The 23,952-nt window shown below is 36.5% G+C and overlaps 1 protein-coding gene across 1 annotated transcript in view; it reads left to right on the forward strand.

Annotated features, from left to right (window-relative positions):
- LOC123502136 (A-agglutinin anchorage subunit-like) overlaps positions 1–23,952 on the forward strand; it is a 213,053-nt gene that overhangs the window by 131,725 nt on the left and 57,376 nt on the right. The window contains exon 2 of the mRNA XM_045251353.1: positions 4,150–4,277. Coding sequence (XP_045107288.1) covers positions 4,150–4,277 — 128 coding nt within the window. The remainder of the gene's footprint in view (positions 1–4,149; positions 4,278–23,952) is intronic.

The raw sequence follows: 23,952 nt of genomic DNA on the forward strand, positions 1-23,952 counted from the left end.
ATCAAGGTATTCATTCACTATCGTCATCCATTATCACGCGAATTAGCATCTGCGAATATAGTGTAGAATCGAATACAGTGTTATAGTATCATCATCACTTATTGGATGGGTGGGTTTTTGTGAAATGTCTTGAAACTTCCCTCTTATATGAGTCAGGTCACACAGAAGCAGGCATGGAGTTCCAGAGTTTGGCACAGAACGGTTTGAATAATTGAGAGTACTGGTTAACTCTTGCATTAGGGAGTTGGACAGAATAGGAGTGAGTGGAGTAAGAAAGCCTTGTGGAGTAATGACGCAGTTGGCATGAAAATATCGGTATAAGATAACAAGAGGTTTAACATTGCGGCTGTAAGAAAGAGCTTCAAGACAGTCATTCATTAGTAGAAACTTTTTAATTACTAACAGCATTGTCCGAATTTTTTTTTTTTTTTCAGAGGCAAAAAAAAAAAACTGATAAAAAACACACCAAGGTGTCAGTCATTACAAAAAAGCATCTTTTATAAATACATATATAGATATATACAAATATATTTATCTATTATGAATACATCAAGTAGAAGTAAGGATTTCAAAAGGACATAACTCTTGTCATCAAAAGAGGCAACAATTATGAATCACTAGAAGTGAAAAAGAAAAATATGGATATTATAAAAGATATATTTATATACTTTTATATGGAGATAGAAATATATATAGCAAAAATGCAACACTATACAATTACAGTTCCACACTTTTTGAGAAAACATTACGGACGAAATGCATTTTTGCAAGAAATTATACAGTGTGAGTTAAAAGGAAGCGTAAGTGGAAATGCGAATATTATACATGAAGATTTTTTTTTATTTTCTATTGTTTTGTCGTCGTCGTCGTTGTTGTTGTTGTTGTTGTTGTTGTTGTTGTTGTTGTTGTTGTTGTTGTTGTTTTGTTGTTGTTTTTTAAAAGGTTTTACCAATTCCCTGTACCTATTCAAGTTTTTTCTTTACCTCTTCTTTGTACCTTTAATTCATCAGTATATCTTATCATATTTTTTTTTAATTCAAACAAACTCACTTTCATTATACATTTGCTGTCTCTTTTTCAATTATAATTTCAATGTTTCGTTATTGGTCAGTTTCGATACTTGTTTTCTGCCATAGTTTCTGCGTTTTCCTTTGCTTAACTTAATTTCCAAAAAACGTATTTTAATTTCTGCTTTTATTTTTTATATATAGAGAAAATGTAATAGTGTAGGATACCAATATTGAAAACTGAGATATATCTAAACCTAAGATAAAATTACACTCATCTCACTTCATTTTTTTTCACTAGTAGCTCAGTTAATAAAAAAAACTTGAACATTAATACTAACATGCATTGATCAAATATTCAGAGGGTAGACTAACACAATGTAAGGAGAAAGACTCGATAGATACCTATTACAAGTGTTTTTTGGTACTCATTTTTATAATTTAAGAAAGTAGTAACGTATAACAAACTAATATAGATGCATAGATAAGGTGTTCCGTTACAAGACCAAAGAAAGATTAAAAATAGAAACAAAAGACACAACAGATGCGTCAATAGGTAGACTGAGGAGATGAGGAAACACAGGATAAAGAAATCTATAAATATATTTTTTTCTTTTATCCAATTTTCTTGCCACCACGTACAATTCATCCGTCAAAGCCATGCATCATAATAACAAGTGATGTGAATAAAAACAGCAGTGATGTAACAGAATAGAATAATAACAGTATCAAAAATTTCGCCACGAGTAAAACGACGAGACTAAACCTCCGTATTTCATTTACAAGATAAAAAAAAACAATAAAAGACAAGAATGACTAATAAATTGAATTCTCACTCTCTCTCTCTCTCTCTCTCTCTCTCTCTCTCTCTCTCTCTCTCTCTCTCTCTCTCTCTCTCCCTCCAGCAAAGTCGCCATCACAGTTCCCATAATTTTATTATAATTATTTTTTCCTCCTTTTTCTTACATACATAACTTTTTTAGTGGCGCGAAATTCCCGACAAAGCTTTTTTTTTTTATCTCTATACTTTTCAATGCCGTTATTATCATTTTTACGGAGCCATTTTCACCATTTTATCCCGTTATATTTGTCCCCATTATCTGTGTTCCCTTACTTTTATCGGAGAGGTTTCATTCTACACATACCTCATGCCACTATTACACTAAAAATACAAACAAAAAAAAGAACACGCATTGAATACCTTCGCAGAAAAAAAAATAAAAATGTAACAGACTTTCGTTCATTTTTTTTTCTTCTACTTGTTTTTTTCTTGAAGGCTTTGGATGTTGTATTAAACTGAGCAGAAAGTTGGAAAAGTTTTGAGTTTCTCTCTCTCTCTCTCTCTCTCTCTCTCTCTCTCTCTCTCTCTCTCTCTCTCTCTCTCTCTCTCTCTCTCTCTCTCTCTCTCTCTCTCTCTCTCTCCCTCTCCCTCTCCCTCTCCCTCTCCCCTCTCCCACACACACACACACACACACACACACACACACACACACACACACAGAGAGAGAGAGAAACACATCCATCTTTCCTAACAAAAATTCTTCACATAGTTGCCTCTTCCAGAACCTTCCTCTCTCTATATCTGTCTGTCTCTAGAGGAACGAATATATTAATCCCGACAGCGTTTCCTGTCCGTGAACAATGAATATTTTCCAATCACATATAGTCTATTTATTCATGCAACTATATTATTCTACTCATCGATCTTCATCCAATCCATCCTCTTGGTTTAGATCTTTTCTGAATTTTCTGAATTTTCTTTTGGAATTGCTACTCTTTTTCTCCCTTGGGCAGCTTGTCTCTTCTATAAGAAATACGGTATATCGACCCTAATAGTGTTCCTTTTTGCTACATTTTTTTTTTCTATCTAACTTTAAAAGTAAGTTACTGTATAAGTACTCCTGCTGATCCGGCGTTCCGTTGCCCTCAATCTTTCATTCTATGTTTACGTGTATCGTTATTTCTCTTGACACTGTTGTTTCTTACCAAACTTGTCTTATTTTCAGTATCTCTTTATTCTAATATTATTATTTCTGACTCTCTTCTTTCTTCCTGAATATTTTCCACTCTGCCTTTACAAGAACATATCGAATCTTTCATTCTCTTTTTGATATGTCACTTAACCTTGGCTCTAAGTAGATTGTTGGAGTGATATATGAATGTATATTTTTCAAGGGCCAATAAACTTGCCACTGTCAACGTCAGTATATTATTCCTTTTCTTGAAGTGTCCCCTTCATCCATTTTTGCCACTGTCTTTTTTTTTTTTATCTTTACATGAATATTAATTATCTGTTCTGACAGTTTTCCCATTTTTCAAAGCTCTCCCTCGACCTGAATATATATCAGTTTATTTTTGCAGCTATATCAGTCATGACACTGCTCCCTCTCCTCGATATTTTCCACTATGTTTATCTTCGCCGATGTATTAACTTTGACGCAGTGTTACCTCTTCTTAAGTCTGTTCCACTGTCTGTATATGCCATTACAAGCATAGATTTTCATCCTTTCCCAAGCCTTTATATTTCTTTATTCATACGTGTCCCCTCTTTCCATTTTTTTTTTCCATCGTGTATATATTGTGAATGTAAATCCTTCTGATGAGCAAATGCATGTCTTTACTAATACATTTTCTATTTTCATGTCGCGTCCCCTCTCCCCACTTTTTTTCTCCATTCAGTCTTCACGAATACATGTTTTGCTTGAGATTATAATCTCTCTTCTCGAAACTTTCCCACCGTGCCTGCCTGTCTATCTGCCTTTAATAGTGTATAATTCCATTTCCCGCTGTGTCACGTCTCTTAACATCCCCTATACTCTCTATCTCTACTTAAAAGAATAATATTTTCTTAACAGATTTCCCTCTTCCTGAACTTTCCCACTCTACGTACATTTCTTTTCAAGTATATTCATAATTCCGACACAGTGATCCCGCTCTCCTAATCTATATCTCTCTTTGTATAGCTCTTTACATGTATCCCAATTCTGACTGTGTTCCCTATACCTCAATCTCTCCTATATCTATCCGTCTGTCTGTAAGAGTATATTGGCCATTGTGACAGTGTTGCTCCTCGAACCCTTCCGACTATATGTCCATGTTTTCAAGTAATAACTAACACCAGGCTCTCTTTCTCTCCGTTCAGGCGTGGGTCTGGCGGAGGGGTGGTGGGGTCAGCCGCCGGAGTTTGGAGTGACAGACAGCAAGGTGACGGTGCAGCAGGGAAGCACCGCCAAGCTGCCCTGCGTCGTTTATCACCTCAATGACAAATCAGTGAGTACCGCAGACGCGCATCCTTTTCTGTTTGTGTTCTTTTTACTTGTATTTATTTTGATCCTGTACTCTTGTTCATTTCGTTTTTTTTTCCATGTTTTCTTTTCCTCTGCCACTTGTCCTTTGATTATTCTTATCTTATCTTATTCCACAGTGTAATTGTTGTTTCCATTGTGTCATATTTAACTTTTTTTTATTTGTTTTCTCTCATTTTATACCATGTAGTTGTAAGTCACTTAGTATCATGTTCTGTGTCACTTATTCCTTTTTTTTTTCCTTTCTCTACTTCACAATCCTGTTTAGATTTCAAATTTCTTGCCTCCATTTCATTTTCGTGACAAAATTAGTTACTTTTTTTTTATAGTTTATCCTGTTTTTTTTTCTATATCCCATTTTTTTTTTTTTTTTTCATTGCACTATACAATTGTTGCTTTCAAAATGTCACACTGAATTTTCTGTTTTACTTATGCTTCTTCTCTTTTATCATTTTTGCTACTCGTATCTTAATATTGATCCTACTAAATGTTCTTTTAAACGCCATGAAACAGATTATTTTCCTGACATTCACCTTTTTTCTCTCTTCATTCTTTCTTCTGCCATTCAACTTTCTTCTTTGTCTTTATTCTTTCTTCTGCCATTCACCTTTCTTCTTTCTCTTCATTCTTTTTTTTCTGACATTCACCTTTTTATCTTTCTCTTAGCTCTTTCCTCTTTCAAAACGTGTCTTATTATTGTTTATTTCTATAGAGTATCTTTACAAATCCATGTGTAATATGTGTCCACTTACTTCATTTTCTTCCTTTTCTCTCTTGCCAAACTTTTTCTCCCTTTGTTTCCACAGAAGCGTCTTCCGTCATATTTTTACCTGTCATTCATATTGCAAAACTTTCTTTTTCCTTCATCTTTTCTTTGTGTCCCTTGGTGAGAAAGTTATCTCTTTTTCACTTCCCTTCAATTGAGTCTCTCTCTCTCTCTCTCTCTCTCTCTCTCTCTCTCTCTCTCTCTCTCTCTCTCTCTCTCTCTCTCTCTCTCTCTCTCTCTGTTAATCCTTCATATTATAGACAGTTGCTATATCTTCCTTGTCGTTTTAATTTCATTTTGGCTCTTACCTTTCAGAAATTCTCCTTTTCATGTAACCTTTATATATTTTACTATTTCTTCACATGCTCTCTTTCCTCAGTTCTTAATGCTCACACTCTATCGTATTTTTCTTTAGTTGTTGTGTTTGCTACTTATCCATTTTTCTTTTTTCTTTTTTTTATACATTATTCTTTTTTTCCTGGTTTTCCCCTCACTTATCATTTTCGGTTCTCGTTTGCTCTTTTTTCCTTTAATATACCTTCTTTTTATCTAGCAAACTTATCTAGCAAACTTATCACACAAGTCATTCTCTAGCATGAGGATCCCGTATCTTCACCGCACACTTGTCTGAAGCAACACACCACTTCACCATAACAATCTCGTATCCTTCCCCACATTCTTTTCCTTGGAACAACACAGATGGCGACTTACCGTAAGCCAATCTTCTAATAAACAATGCCATAAAGATCTCGTAACCAGCTCTTGGGAACTCCTTCCTGGAATATGGCAGACTCCCCACTATGACACAGTATCCGATGAGATTACTCGCTATAAAGGCAATGCCCGGGTCCTCATCCAGCGATCATCATTGTGAAACCGTCGCATTTTCTTTTCATATAACGATGTTTTGGTGTAGATAATAATGCTTTAACTGTTGTGGTGGTCTTGTGAACATATTATAGAACTATGAAATTGCATTGAAAAAGAAAAGAAAATACCAGATACCTTGAGGAAAAAAACATTTGAGTTAAGGAGATCAGGGGAAGAGAAAGTGAGATGGAGAGATTGAATAAGGGTAGAGCTGCAAAGGATGGGAGTTTCAGAGGAAGATGGAAGTGACGGAAATGACTGCAGGTGACTCGTACATGGCGCCGACACCTGGCTGTAGAAACACGAAACACGGCGAAACGAGATGAAGGAAAGAAAAGAAGAAAACTGAGGGCTAGCTTTGTCTTTTCTACGGTACAACCAAAATTATTCAAGATATTAGTATACATAAAAAAAAAAAGCTGTAAGTGTTTATGGAGACAATTATTCAACAACGAAAAAAAAAAACTATGGTGATCGTTTCCTTTTCAATGGACGAACGTAAATAAAAAGAAAAAAACGGATTAGTTGGCACATATTGGTTTGCTGATTGCCAATGAATGAAGCTTCTGAGAATTGGCCAGACAAATATATATATATATATATATATATATATATATATATATATATATATATATATATATATATATATATATATATATATAATGAGGGAAAAATTATATAAATCGAAAAAAAAAAATGTTAATATTTCTTCCCACGCTGCTTCAACCCCTCCTAACACCCGCACAAACTGAAAAAGCTCGACAAATATAGAAACAAAGACAAGATAACACGGCCTTTAGACCACGTACAGCTAAGTAACACACACACACACACACACACACACACACACACACACACACACACACACACACACACACACACTATGTATACTCATTCTTTATTCCTCATTTTATCCTCCTAACCAAGAAAGACGACCTTTAGTTAGTCTCTCTCTCTCTCTCTCTCTCTCTCTCTCTCTCTCTCTCTCTCTCTCTCTCTCTCTCTCTCTCTCTCTCTCTCTCTCATTTTCCCCAGCAAGGCGTCCTGTCCTGCTCATCCCGCCTTCCATTTTTCCTTCACCAGTTCACTGATATTTTCATTTTCTTTGACAAAGCATCTCGTTTACTCCCAAATTTTACTTAATTCCCATTTTCCGCGAGGCTTTGTTAAGGAGAGTGGAGGCTCCGTTGTTTGTTGAATATTCACTTATTTATTCCTGCTTCCTTTCCCTCCTGCTTGTGTCGTACCTTCAGTAACACATTACACGAAAGAAGAGCATTAGAGAGTGTGTATTACTCTTCTCCCCAACACACACACACACACACACACACACACACACACACACACACACACACACACACACACACACACACACACACACACACACATACACACACAAACTACTCCTTTTCACAGCAATCAAACACAACCAACCACTGTCCTATTCTTCATCTGTGACAATCGGAGCAGGATTAAATAATTATCATCCAATTATCAAGAGCAAGACTTTTACTTCTAATCTTTTGAAGTGGTCGAGGTGGTGAGACGGAAAACACTCGCTTCCTTCACGCTCCGGCAAGAAGCTTGCGGCGTGAGGGGAAGTGTGTGTGTGTGTGTGTGTGTGTGTGTGTGTGTGTGTGTGTGTGTGTGTGTGTGTGTGTGTGTGTGTGTGTGTGTGTTCACTAAGTAATTAGTGTGGAATTTGATACTTTTAAGCGTCAGTGATTTTGTTTGAATGAGAAAAATGGTGATTTGGAAAGTAAGGCTCTCTCTCTCTCTCTCTCTCTCTCTCTCTCTCTCTCTCTCTCTCTCTCTCTCTCTCTCTCTCTCTCTCTCTCTCTCTCTCTCTCTCACACACACACACACACACACACACACACACACACACACTAATGAGAACCAAAAACTTAACCTTTTCCAATAATGTAGCGGCGATCCCAGCCATCACCGATCGAATCTTTTTATTCCCTTTCTGAAACAAAAGCTTTATGAATATCAAGCGGGCGGCACGTGCACCTGACAGGAACCACAGGCACGTGAGGTAAAGCTATTGATATTCAAGCAGAGATCGTTGACTCAGATAGTAATACATTAGTTTGTCGAAATGCCTGGATATACAAGTGGATTGCGAATTAATGTGTAGGGTAATGATTTGTTTTATAATGAAACGTAAAGGATCAGGTTTTCTAAAGACTTTGGAGGGAATTGTTAGTCCAAGCACGGTAAACCCGGTAAAAGCCACAAGAAAAGCACATGTTGAGTAAAATATACTTCAGAGAGAACTAAATTCACACAATGCTACAAAACAAACGAAAACTGTACATGGCCCGTATAGGAGTAAAACGCATATGAAATATACACATATAAGAAAAAAAAACACGATATAAAGGAAGATGCACATAAAGTCGAGTTAAAGGTGCAAGATGAAGTAAAATAAACACACGTAAAATCTCGAAAGCGAAAATGAAATAAACGCATATTATGAAGCTGGGACAAACGCACTTGAAATAATGTAAAAAGCATAGAAACTTACAAAAACGCACGTCAGTCCATTCAAACTAAAGAAGACAAAGTAAAATCCACAAAAAAAAAAACTACAAACTGCACACGAAATACAATAAAGAAGCACTTAATACTTACGACACTCATTTAAACACTAGAAAAAAATAAAAACCACATAAAAAAAAAAATCCACACATGAAGATAAGGACACACTACCCCTCCACACCCAGATAGCGTCCAGGCTGGAACATTATGAGTTACACACTGCCCAGAGACTTTCACGTACCTTAGGCAGCATTGTGGTAGTCACGGTGGTGGGCACACTTTCATTTGTTCTTTCACTGTGTTCCTTTTTTTACATTCCTACTTTTTCGTGTGTTTTTGACCAGTACCTCTCCTGCATAATACAAAAAAAGGTCAGAGTGGTCTTCCTGTCTTTAAAAACGAGGGTTCACAGCAACACTCACCTGAAAAGAGAAGTATGTATGAAGTTATCAAAATGCTGGATAGAATGAATAGCTGATTTATCAAGTATTAGTATTCATTATTTGCAGTTTTGTTATTGGAGGACAATTATGTATTATAAAGACTGAACTACAAAAAACACGAGACGTCAGAGATCTACAACGATAGCAAATGGGAAAAAAAAACAGACTTACAGTTCCAGATGGACATTAACACTTGCTACTTATACCAACTCAGAATAACTAAGTAAATAATGCATGAGATAAGCAAGAAAAGGCATTCATTAGAAATAGTCAGTTCTCCTCCGGCACCACAGGAAGAATTTATACTTTGACTTGACTTGACGGGAGTGCGAAAGGAAGTGGAATGAGAGCAATCACATACGAAACACAGAAAAATAAGCTTATACAAGGTAGCTCCTAAATATACACCCAATACAAAGACAGTAACAAGTCAAGTATCCTTTTTTTATTTAAGTCTTCTCTCAACCTCAGTCCTCTGGTAATTTATGATACATTAGAGGAAGATAAAGCGAGAGAAGAGCAAGAATATAAGAATAGATTGCAAGCAACTACACGTAAGATCCCATTTATTAATCAGGCCTGGTTAAGGAGGAAATATGTGGAAAAAAAAGTACATATGCAAAGAAAACGAAGAATAAAATATATTGAAGCGAGGAAAAGACAGAGGAAATACAGGACGAAGAGGAAGATGGCGAGGAGGATAAGGACTGGAATGAGAACGAGAAACAGAAAGACGAAGAGTCCTTTAATCTAATTAGAAATGTTTAGATAGAAAAAAAAATGATAATTTATAGATTCCTATCATACGAAGGAGGAATTTGATGGAATGAACTCTATACACAACAGATAATAAATTGATTCTTAACAGATCGGAGGCAGTTAATGTTGAGGGTACTATATACAGAATGACTGAGATACATTATAGACTCTCAGCAAAACAGGGCGCTTCACTTAGAGAGGAGAACAAACACAATGGAACCAAAATGTTGCTCTTTTGTCTGTGACGATACGCAGGCTGGACCGGAACAAACATTCATTAAGTCCCTCACACAAACACACTAAAAATGAATTAAATAAATCATACCGTAAAGTTTTAACGTGCACCCAAACTGCCAAAACTAAATACATCATACCTTGCAAAATTCGAGCGCTCTGAATTAAAGCAATGGGTTGAAAAAAAAAAATATATATATAAACTAAATAAATAAAAACATTTAGTTGATAATTACCTCAGTGTATATTACCACAATTATGAACGAAGTATACATAGTTATCGTCGCCTCGCTGAGATAAATGAATGTATGAATGAATAGCTACTAAATGAGCAAACTTCATTTTGATAACTAAAAATCATATCAATGAAATACGTGCACCAGATAAAAAGTATGTTACAATCCCAACTTTTGATCCGTTATATATTCAATATTACCGTATAAATATACCCATGAATATTCCAGTACATAAAATATAAAGAAAACATTAAAAGGATGCAATTTGTTCAGTACATAAGTATTGCAAATAAAAACTACTTTTTAGTTTATTTTTAACACTTTCAGCAATATGCACACACACACGCACGCACACACACACGCACGCGCACACACACACACACACACACACACACACACACACACACACACACACACACAAGTATATGTAGTACACGCACAAACTCATGTATATGTACACACACACACACACACACACACACACACACACACACACACACACACACACACACATATATATATATATATATATATATATATATATATATATATATATATATATATATATATATATATATATATATATATATATATATATATGCTACGATTAATTTCATAGCTCAACCTTTATTTTTCAATTTATTTTTCTATTTGTATATCTCAATACTTCTTAAGACATTGATATGAAATTCTAAACAAAAAATTCAAAAACACCTTTCATAATGCAATAATTTTTTTATTGTATTGAGACCATGACAAGCACGCTTCATAACACAGCCTTCCGAAGCTAAATCCCATGCATTACTCAATAAATAAACACGAATTAATAATCAGGTTAAGCCAACTGCAATACAAAAAATACTGATAAATATTCAAGAAATAAATCAATTTAAACTTAATCAAAACTCAAACAAATAATAAAAATAATGATAAATAGGAAAATAAATGAGCGCAGTATCGAACAAAACATAAGTGGCTTACGTGACTCCATCTTAATTCTCCATTCCTTGCTTCACTGCTCATTCTCAACATGAAAAGTCGAGTTAAAGAAGCCACGCCACGAGTAGAGCTTCAGGAGGATAAGAGCACTGACTGGCTGCCGAGTGTTGCCTGAATAGAGAGTCACGATGAGTACCAGCAGACTACACCGACCACACATACCGCTCAGAAAAACCAGACGGACTACAAGTATTCCATGCAGGCAGGTTAGAGACAGACCAACCAAGACTATATTCTACAACGCTTTGCTTTCCGGCTTTCCTGCCACCACTATCTTTAAATGAAAGATTAATGAGGTGCTTATTCAGGTTTTCAAGATTGTTTCTCCTGTTGATAATGTAGAAACGTTTTTAATGCATCACTGGATTTATATATTTTTTTTAATGGGTATTCATATAAGCATTTTACAAGCACAATGATCAAGAACAGAAATGCTCCTCTTCTCTTAGTGAGAGTATCCCTTTTTACATGCAATTAGTATATTCAGAGGACGAGATACTGTGGTGTCTCTTACAAACACTATCACTGGAGAGATAGCCTCACTAACCCACTGCCTGACTACATTTCAAGGCGCCACCACACCGGGACCACATTACGACACAAGGAGAATAAAGGTGCACATTTCTTTTAGGTTTCTTTCAATTAGTCACGGTCGGGAGTCAAAGAAGACGTCTCACTCACTCGCCACTAATGTATAAAGTGTCGTCCCTCACAAGTTCACCGAGATGCTGTTGATCTATTCACTGACAGACAGCTTTTTGTAACGGGATCGTCGTGAGACCAAACGTCTAAAGATTATGGAACAAGGAATACATGTAAAGTGAATCCAGTTTTTCCGACTTCTGAGCATGACGTCACTACACTATAGGAATGTGGTGGTTTTGTGAGCTGTTCTGAACGTAACACATATAAGCTTTGTGCAAGGAGACTGTCGGGAGATAAAACACAGTGAAAATGAGGTGAAAAGAAGCGAAGTGGTAGTGAATGCAGAATGTAACCTCACTTCTGACGATACTGACACTACAGGAATGTCGTGCTGCAGAGGTGGTTTCTTAGACGCACCGCCGTGGCAGTGACGCTGTTGTGAGGTGTTAGGTGATGTCATGTGTGGTATATAAGCTCCGAAAACTGTCATTCCCGCTCATCAGCTTAGTCCAAGCCGTGTCTTACAGAGTTATTCCTACAAATGCCAAGGCTATGATATGCTTCATGTTTTACTGCAAGGGACAATACGCTCACCACCTGAGGACACGCCAGCATGGTTTGTAACACCGCCACTGACTGATACTCTCGTTCACTGATTGTGCAAAATTTCACGCCTTTCTTTCAAAACTGCTACACACTGACTTTAAACTACAGTAAAAACAGCTAGTCATTAGAAAATACGAGATTTTTTTTTCTCTATATTACAGTAACTTGTACATAAATAAAGGTTTGGTAAGAAGAAAAGTCAATTAACTATTATATAAATGTATAACCCAGTAACTTGTAAGTAAATAAAGATTTCGGAGAAAATTATTCAGTTTGTATAGGTTATCATTACTAATAAGATGATTAGGTACATAATACATAATTTACTACTTTTTGAGTACATATATGGCGTTCTGATACGAAGAACAGTCAGATGGTCAACCTACATATCCATAACCCAACACCTTCTAAAAGAATAGATGATCTGGTCAGTTTGTCACACTAATCTTCGCACATTCGCTGTCTCACTCACCTCCATCCCTGCTTGCTATCCAATACACCATCTGTCCATCATAAACCATTCAGACACATACATGTTACAGCCACCTTTAAACATCTTGCTAGTCAAAAATTGAAAATTATACTCTTAAAATAACATTTATCTATCATGGAGGTATTTTTTTACATATTTTGCAAAGTGCTTCTATAATTGTGAATTGTTTTGTAACCTGGGAGTTACTGAATATATAATAAAAAAAACTGAATCCCTACATAAAAAAAACACAGTTAAAGAAAAGATTATAGAAAGAACTGTGTTTCGAATCTCATCAACGAATTTTGCTGGCATCATAATAAGCATGAGCGAAGGATAACCAAGTAGTTTCATGAACGCCAAATACATAAAAATACCAAAAAAAGTTTTACGGTTAAAATTTCCCCTTTGAATCCACTGCTGAGCGAGGAATTTCAAGGAAAGCAGGCGACAAAACATTTCAGGAAAATTCATGTGCATGGAGCGGTCAGAATAATTTTTCAGTGGGTATGATACATAAAAAAAAAACTAAAAAGCAACAAGTAGGGAATGTCATGGAACACAAGTGAAAATAGGGATACAACAAAAATTCAACAAAATCAACAAAAAAAAGAGAACTGCAGTTTTAGTTTCGTCCTTAAATAGTTAATAAGATGGAAAAAGGGTAAGCAGGCAACACTGAGAACTGCAAGTGACAGATATAAAAGAATACGAAATGAGAAAAAAAAATGAATAAATAGATAAAGTGAATATTATGGCTAGTATTGGAATTTCGTCCTTCATTTCTTGCTGGTGAGAATGTTAAGTAGAAATTAAGGAAATACAATTGATGAACTGAAAATGACAAAAATTCATATCATCCTAGAAAGCCAAGAAAATAAGTACGTGTAATTATCTTCCAATGAATATGCTAGTAGGAAATAAAGAACAAGCAACCAATTTAACTGACCATAAATGACGCAATCACGTGATAACAAAAATATGAATGAAAATAATAACAATGATCTACGGTCAGAAATCTATACTTGACCTTCCATTGTGATTATGACAACAAGTACAACTGTTGAATAAAGCAGAGAAATAGCAAGAAATAACACGAATAAAAACTTGGGAGGAAAAATAAAGTAAAGAGAGAATTGCGGTCATAGCAAAACAATCGTGCTTCACTTTCTCCCAGCATAATGACAAGCAAAAACGAAAAAAAAATTCATAGACAATAATACCCAGCAGAATGCAAAATCGACAGAAATATTGTACAAGAACTGTAGTTTGAGTTTCGCCATTATATTTTCTGCTGGTGAATGTGATAGTAAGAGGAACTGAACGATAGACAAGCGATTTCCTGAACCTAAAATGAAAAGAATTAAAAACTCACTAGAATTTCAAATAAAATGCAAAATTAACTGTGGTCTTATTTTCATTTATTTATTATTTTTTTTCTGCCAGTGAAAATAATGACCAGTGGAAATAATAAAAAATCACAAACTTATGAGCCACAAATATTGGTATCCATGTTTCATTCCTTCCATTGGTGAACTCTGACGCTCCCTGCCTGGGTCTGTTTCCTGCAACATATAACTTGGAACATTTTGAAGGTGAATGTTTTAAGACAATTTTTTCTTTAATTTGAGGTTATTCTTTTGACATTTTTCCCCTTACCTTTTCAACACGGCCATTGCTTTTCTTTCATATGAAAAAAAAAGTCAAAATAATACGTAAAACAATGAAAACTAACGTAATTGTGTTCAAGGTTAGTTCTAAGTGTAATTTCATGAAGGAAAAATATAATATATTTAAAATACACACACACACACACACACACACACACACACACACACACACACACACACACACACACACACACACACACACAGAGAGAGAGAGAGAGAGAGAGAGAGAGAGAGAGAGAGAGAGAGAGAGAGAGAGAGAGAGAGAGAGAGAGAGAGAGAGAGAGAGAAACAAAAATAATAAATAACGCAAAAAAGGCAACAAAGAATAACAACGCATACGGATAACTAGTCTGGAACATAAATCTAATACAACACAAAAAGAACATGACGCACCAAAGGAAATAAAAATGAACAATGCATGAAAAACAAAATAGTAATAATAATAATGATAATAATAATAAAAAATAATAATAAGAGAAGAAGAAGAAGAAGAATAGTAATAATAATAATAACAACAATAATGGTAATAATATAAACCCAAACATTATATCAAATGAAAACAAATACCACACTATGTAGAAAACTTGTCCCTCGCATGAATTTCGCAGAACATAACAAGAACGTAATGCCCCAGAAGAAATTTGGGGATCTATAATGAAACAGCGGGCCGGACGATGCAATGCAACACGCACACAATGTACCATAACTCTGGCGTAATGCAAGAATACACACACACAATGCACCACAAATGCAGCACGTGTACACAACACAATAAAGCACGTGAGCAATGCAATATGTTACATAACTACAACGCAAAACAAACGCGCGCACACACACACACACACACACACACACACACACACACACACACACACACACACACACACACACACACACACACACACACACGAAGATAGATAGAGAGAGAGAGAGAGAGAGAGAGAGAGAGAGAGAGAGAGAGAGAGAGAGAGAGAGAGAGAGAGAGAGAGAGAGAGAGAGAGAGAGAGAGAGAGAGAGAGAGAGAGAGAGAGAGAGATGCATGCTCTCTTTATAATTTCAAAAGCACTGGAATTTAATTTCTCGTTACCTTTCTATCCTCTTTTCTGGTCGATTATTCCTTTATTATCCTTTCCTTTCCCTCTACTTCCCTGGACGAGGAGGAGGAAGAGGAGGAGGAGGAGGAGGAGAAAAGGTGGGGAAGGAGGAGAAGGAGAAAAGGAAGAGGAGGAGGAGGAAGAGGAATATAAAGGAAGACAAACAGCAACAGACCCTTAGGTCCTTAATAGGCTGTTTGTGGAGACTATCTACAAACTACCAGTGGTAGAGACAGGACAGCAAAGCAGCAGAAGAGGAGGAGGAGGAGGAGGAGGAGGAGGAGGAGGAGACAGGGAGAAGGAGGAGGAGGAGGAGGAGGAGGAGGAGGAGGAGGAGGAGGAAGTCTACTAGCACTGTATGACGTATTACACTGTTAAGCTGGCAAAAGAAACCAAATCTCTTCTTGACAAGTACACGACAAGGTAACACTTTCTTCTGTCCCACTCGCACCGCCCGCCATTACTGTTCTTTATTGTTGTTGCTGTTATTATTATTATTATTTTATTATCATTATTATTATTATTATTATTATTATTATTATTAGTAGTAGTAGTAGTTATTTCAATTATCATTAACTGGGCAGTGACGAATGAACTTTCTGCAGGTGTTCGTTATTCATTATTTATTTTTATTTTTCATTTATTATATGAAAGAATCAAACGTAGCAAAAATTTATATAACAGAGAGAGAGAGAGAGAGAGAGAGAGAGAGAGAGAGAGAGAGAGAGAGAGAGAGAGAGAATCAGACAGTTGGGTGAGTTTTGATATAGGAGATAAAGAAAATACCTCCTTTAACCCGTAAAAGCCCAAATTTACACTAATGTATACTGTGTATTAAGAGAGAGAGAGAGAGAGAGAGAGAGAGAGAGAGAGAGAGAGAGAGAGAGAGAGAGAGAGAGAGAGAGAGAATGTCCAATTTTGTAGTATTTTAAAGATATTCCAAAAATATTACTATTTTGATCATCTGATAATTTAGGAACAACCAATATCTCCACCACCACCACCACCACCACTAACTACGCTGCCAAAAACACATCCTTAATATCAACAATCTTCCTTCCTTCCTGCCCTCTTTATTTCCATTCCTCCTTTCCACTCCAATCACTCTTCCACCTTCCCTCCTTTCTTCCCTCCCTCACCACAAACATGAATGACATAACTCAACACACATCTAGTGAACAATGGAACGGGTTAAGCCAACAACAATTAACCTGTCCGGAGCCTCTATATTTATTCAAGAGTCGTACTGGTGTATAGTCTTGAAGATGGGTGGTGGTGGTGGTGGTGGTGATGTCATAGTACTACATAGTGGCATATAATATTCTTGGTAGTGATTGATGGTAATGATGGTAGTTGATGGTGGTAATGGTGAAAGTAATGCTTTTAAAGGATGATTGTGATGGTGGTGATGGTTGTGATGGATGATAGTGAAATGTGAAAATGATTGATGATGGTAATGGTAATAATGACGAGACTGATAATAGTGATAATAATGATAGTGACAAATTATTGAGGGCAGTGAAAGTGCGATTTGTAATAGTGATCATAACAGAGGTAGTGATAATGACAGATAATTGATGCTGATAGTGATAGTGACAGGAATGATGATAGTGACCAGCAACAGTGAAAAAAAAGTGATAATGACTGTAGTAGATTAAAGATGGTGATGAATGTTACTGAGAGCCTTAATAATCATACATGTTAGTGATGATGATGGTGATGATGATGGTGATGTACTGTAAATAGTTCATAATGGTAATAATAATAGTGATGAATACAAACTGTAACTCTGCCAGGTTCATTTTTCCCTTCCAGCCACAACCAAAACCACTACAAGGGACAACGACTAACAGTAATGAAATGAGCACTTCTATTCAAATCTCGCCTTTACAAACACAGACTAACACAGGAATAAGATTAACCTATACATTTGCCACCATTCAAGTTTCCCCTTTACAAACGCGCCTAGCCTCATAATAGGAAACACACGTGGGCAAAATAAGAGGATTTATGTCACTGAGGGACGATAAATGTTGCTAAAGGACAAGTATCAACACAGCTCAGGAATTAAATCAACCTATTCACTCGCCATCTCACCTATATCAACGAGACCATCCCTCAGTTCACGGGAGCAGGTATAAGGGCTCCTGTCACCAAGGGAGGATGTACGCAGTTATTAATTTACCATCTCTGAGGCAGATGCAGGAGAGTCTGACGAGCTACCGCCAGCTATGCACCACATACGCCAGCCATCACCACACCACGCAACACAGCCCACAATGGCGTCGCTCATCCATTAAGTACAGTGATGCCAAACTTTGTCTATATACCACTGCAATGTCTAACTTTACACCAATTATTTTCCTCCATGTGCAGTACTTCAATGTCTCAATTTTTCTATACAGTACTTTCGCTATGCAGTATTCAAACTATCCACCAGGAAAAAACAATACATTAAAAACTATCCTTGAATTACGAAGAGAAAAATAATACACTTTGTAGTCATTTAAGAAAATAAAAATATAAGCAAAAGTAACTTCAATTTGACAAGAAAACTATTATATTCTGATTAAGGATATTAGTATTAATGATTTTCGTCGTAAAGCCTTTTAAATTTAATAGTCAATAGTGAAAGATCTTGATCCATCCCTGGGTGTTTTGTCCCTTAGATTCAGCAGCCTGTACGTACTGGACATGATACGAGGCTTTCTGTGTGTCTTGATAATAGCAATAGTGTCAGACGAATTCTGCTTCAGCAACAACACAACACTAACTAACCATCGCTGTAGCCTCTGAAAACAGTTCCGCTGAGTGACACTATACCGGATGCAGTTTGGTTCAGGAATTCTATTACAGTTACATTTTTTGTTCACTCCGCCCACTAAATTGTTTCTCGTTGGCGTGAAATTACAACGAAAGTCTACAACCATTTATCAAACATAACGTGTTGATTAATCCTTTTCTGTGTTCCTTTCCGCCAACAGGGCATCCCTTCTCCGTATAAATGCTTTTATTAATGATTTCTATTAATGTTTTTATTTGCACAGACTATTTCAGTTACGATTCTGTTTTTATAGGACATTTATCATTAAATATTACTGCATTGTAGGAATAGTTGTATATATATATATATATATATATATATATATATATATATATATATATATATATATATATATATATATATATATATATATATATATATATATATATATATAAACATTTCGTTCATAAACTAAAGTTACTATTACTGCGATTCATATTTTTACTAATACTTCTACAGAAACAACAACAACAACAACAACAACAACAACAACAACAATAACAACAACAACAACAACAACAACAACAACAATAACAACAACAATTACTACTACTGCTACTACTACTACTACTACTACTACTATTTCCACTACTACTGTATTACTACTATATGGAAAAGGCAATGCACTTGGGGAGAGGTTGGAACATTTAGCCTCTGCAACACTGTCTTTGTGATAAAACCTTGGTAAGTGTTACTGAACTAATCATCTCCTTGGTCTTGAAAAATAGTCCTGATAACAGACCATTACATTTCGGAATGCATCCGTGAGTGCAGGTGTAGCGTATCAGTCCCTTGGCGGAGGTGAACAGAATTTATCCTTGTTCAGTTCTGTTAACAAACTATTTTTCCTAGTCAAACATGGAAGTGATATTTGCATCTGTCAGATGTAAAGTGTACGTGGTAGGAACGATGCAGTTAACGTGCTACGAGTACGTACATATTGTCTTCTGAACTGTTCTCTTTGATTCCCAAACAGCGCCACCTTATCTTCGCTGCCTTTAACTTCAAGAGACTCTGGTGAAAGCGGTTTGGTATTATAAGTATAGGTAGTTCCCATCTTGTTTAAGAAAACAGTGCATAGAGGTTGGAAATAAGGCAAATAGGTTACCAAGATTAATCATTAAAATCGTTAAAAGCAGAAGTCCCGAAATAATATCAAAGTTATATTTGACATTGGTGAGATAGCATCTAGATTATACTGTACAGTTCTGGTTACCACAATATATAGGAAGGATATACGTCTATTAGAATCGGTGCAAAATGTCTTCCTGGTTTCAAAGGTATCAGGCAAAAATTTAGCTCAGATGGAGGGAAACAATAAGTCAAACCGCATTAATCACTTGTATTGCCATTGAAAATATTCATTAGCGCTGAAAAAAAAACAGGATACATAAAACGTAGAAAATAGGAAACCTTTAAGGACCAATCATAAAACAGTCTCCATATTTAGCAACATACCTACCGTAAACACCTATCTATTTAAAAACAATATCCACCCATAATCCTCATCTATGCATTCATTTAATCTTTGAAAGCACCATAATGATTCACCACGAACAATAATAACTGAGGCCAATGAATGACGTGCCAGGAGGATTAAGCTTACACACACAAGAGGTTACTCCATCCGCCCCTAAGCTGATCTCGCGTTTGGCTTCACCGCTATGACGAGGAGCAAACAGAACCAATTGAATGAAGCCTCCCCGCTGAGCCTTCCGAACTAGCAATCCTGAAGTGTCTATTTCACTGGGAAGACTCAAGACTCACTTCCACTTTGCCGTGGCCTTCATGCACACACGATAACTGATCGTTGGTGTAAAATATCACGGCTTATGAAAAGTGTCTACTTCCTTTTGCTAATGTCACATTTATTCAGTATATACTCCTGCCAGTGGCTTTACAAATCATCAGTACTTATCAGGGTATATATTGGGAAAATAGTTTTTGTTACGTCGCCTGGTAGACTCTAACATATTTTACCTTTTTATATCTCTAGTCTTTATTGCTTCCTATTAGCTGACTTATGACTAGAAGAGAAGAATACCAAAACTTATCCAGAACTGAGTTGGTTCTATTAAAAACTTTGTTCCCAGCTTAGCGCTCTCTCTCTCTCTCTCTCTCTCTCTCTCTCTCTCTCTCTCTCTCTCTCTCTCTCTCTCTCTCTCTCTCTCTCTCTCTCTCTCTCTCTCTCTCTCTCTCTCTCTCTCTCTCTCTCTCTCTCTCTCTTTAACAGACAAACATAAATTCATAACATAATTTTGGATAACCCTTCTTATCTTTTAGAGAACCAGTATCAAGTGGGCCCTTTTTTAACATTGTGTTGTCCTTGAATGGCCGTCTCTCCTACATAAAAAAAAATTAACACAGGTCTGTTTTTACGCATGCATTTACGAAAAAGAATTGCCTCAGTTAAATCAACACAAAAATGAAAGCACCAGTCAAGATTATCAATTCTCCATGAAGAAAAAAAACATTTACGGTGCATGTTATCATTTAACACAACAGCGGCGTAGAGGAACACGCAGAGACACATGGATGGTTTCCTTTCCGTCACAAATGCATGAATCCCGCAACATGAATCCTACAACACCCTCTGCTCTCCCCCCGCCTGAGCCTTTGTGACAGGCGAGCGAGGAACCACTTGGGACTCCGGACTCTGGTCACCTCGGGGGCTCAAAACAGCTATCGTGATGGGCGCAGTGTACAAGAAGTGCGGAGAACCTCAGATGACCACAGGGAGGGAGCACACAGTTCATTTACTTTATACTGTTGCATTGTGATATAACGCAAAGGATACTATTTAACTCTGACTTAGAGAAATCAGTATTATAATTACATTTTTTTTTATTTGTCACTTTCTTTTATTTTAGGCTTTTAAATGTATTAGCTGCTGAAAAAAAATAAGAAAAATATGTACTTACATTATTTTATTCTTTTGCATGTCAAAGAAAGAATATTTTACAGTGATCTAAGCGCTAACAGGAGGGCGACCTTATCTTTAAAAAAAAGTGTACTGAAGGGGAGACGAAGTAAATTGAGATATGAGAGTACGTATATACATTGCATTACTATTTTTTAAGTCGAAGAATTTCCAAGTCGAAGGAACACGAACTCAGAACACAATAATATGAAAGGTATCGTTGCACCACTATCCAGATAACACACACACACACACACACACACACACACACACACACACACACACACACACACACACACACACACAATACCTGTACACTCTACTACCTTTCGCGCTGCTGAAAAATAAGCTTTAATATTTCCACGCTCCATCAAATATTCAACACGGAGCAGTACACATCCAAGGCAAGCCAGGTAACACTGCACGGTACATCACCTGTTGCCGGGGATATTGAAAGCAAAAGTTAAACAAACACCCCAAAGAATATTAAGCCTTTCACTGTTTTATCCAATAATTCCAGCACTAAAAGCAAAATGTGTGAAATCTCTGTAACCATCCCCAAGAGAGGAGAGGATAAAAAAGAAGGATAGATTTTGGAGTTTCTGTCAAATATAATGTTTGGGAGTCTCTAGAAAAAGAAAAAAAATATCTCAGTGGTGAATATAACTAGTAGTGAAAATATAATTCAAATCCTGAAATTCTGAAGGGACTTTAAGAAAAAAAGGCAGATAAAAAAAGAAATTTGAAGCTTTTATCCATTATTCAGTATGTGCTGTAAGATAAAAAGAAACGTCTCCAAAATGCTCAAAGATCACGGAATGTTGCAACAGAAAGAAAAAAAATGAAGCGGATAAAAAGATGGATAAAAGCTTCAAATTTCTTTTCTATCTGCCTCCAGTATTTAGTCTGTACCGTAAAATAAAAAGAAATGTCTCAAGGAAGGTCAAAGATTAAGACACGGTGAGTCACATTTCAATGAGAGAGATAAGCAAGCACTGGAAATTCGCCAGCCGTTTTACGAACACAGACTAAAAAAATGCATGCAGTGTTTTGACGGACTTTTTTTTCAGAACGTTTCACTTTACAATTCAATTACAAGTTTTCTCAGCATCAGAAAGAAGAGTGTAGGAGTGAGTGAAAGTTAATCTCTGTAGCCGTGAAATTAATATTACGTTGAATTCAGTGACAAAAAAAAAATGAAGCAACGAAAGAACTGAATAAAGGTATTTCCTATATTGTAGTTCCGCCTTCCTCCTCTTCTCTCTCTCTCTCTCTCTCTCTCTCTCTCTCTCTCTCTCTCTCTCTCTCTATCCGGCTGAAAAATGAAAAAGATAAGCTGTAATTTCTTGTTACATAACAGGTTCTGTCTGCCTGTCACACACACACACACACACACACACACACACACACACACACACACACACACACACACACACACACACACACACACACACACACACACACACACACACACACACACACACACACACACAACAGACACACACACAACACACACACATACACACACAAACACACCAAGCAACTCTCCCACTACCCACGCTCACACTTGTACCAATACCATTAATTCAGCATCGCTACCATGTTCAAGGCAGTCACTGGGAATGGAATAATCCGAGATGACAATGTAGCACCACAGAGAAGCCTCTTTCATCTCATGCATTGCCTCTCCTCCCTCTGTAACGCGTTCTGAAACACCTCCCCTACATTTCAAAGGTTCTTATTGAAGTTACACAGTTTTAAGGATTTTTTTTTATGGTTCTTATGGATCATACTGAAAAATCTCTGCACCGCACCTCCAGAACACACAACAGCTTCTAATTAAAGTTACACGGGTTTTTAAGGTTGGTTTAAGAACTCAAGTGATTTTTCTTTTAAGAGCCCTAGTTGAAGTTACCCGCCCTCACAAAGGTGTTATTATTTTTATGATCCTAGAAATGAATTAATATTTCCACATTCCAGGGGCTTAAGTTTAAGTTACAGGGATTTTTAAGAGTTTATTCAGTTTTTATGATATATATGCTTGAACACTTCTGCGCCGGACCTCCACTACATTCAAAGGGCTTTACTTGAGATTAAACAGATTTATAATAGTGTTTTTTGGCTTTAGTGACAGATTTAGTAACAATATTCCTAATTCCAAAGGCTCTGGTTGAAGTAACACAGATTTTCAATATTTTTTTTGTTCTTGTATGCGGCTTAACTTTACATTTCAAACATTAACAACCTTGATCACAAATTTATCAAGACAAATACTCTCCTATCCGTTCTTCTCCATCCACCCAACCTCTCTCTCTCTCTCTCTCTCTCTCTCTCTCTCTCTCTCTTGTTTTCTCGTGCCCCGAAGTTCTTGAGGCGTGATGAACAGCATGAGTTATCGCTGTAATGTCTTGGTGTGTCCTGGCGTGGAATGGAATGAATGAGGGAAAGCAAAGGCGGGTGTTGGCGCCGTGTGTTTCAGATTGTTCGCATAAGTGGTTGGCGTTTTTTGGTGTTATTTCTTAGGTGTGTGTGTGTGTGTGTGTGTGTGTGTGAGA

Source organism: Portunus trituberculatus, chromosome 10 (assembly GCF_017591435.1).
Source record: "Portunus trituberculatus isolate SZX2019 chromosome 10, ASM1759143v1, whole genome shotgun sequence".
NCBI classification, from domain to species: Eukaryota; Metazoa; Arthropoda; class Malacostraca; order Decapoda; family Portunidae; genus Portunus; species Portunus trituberculatus.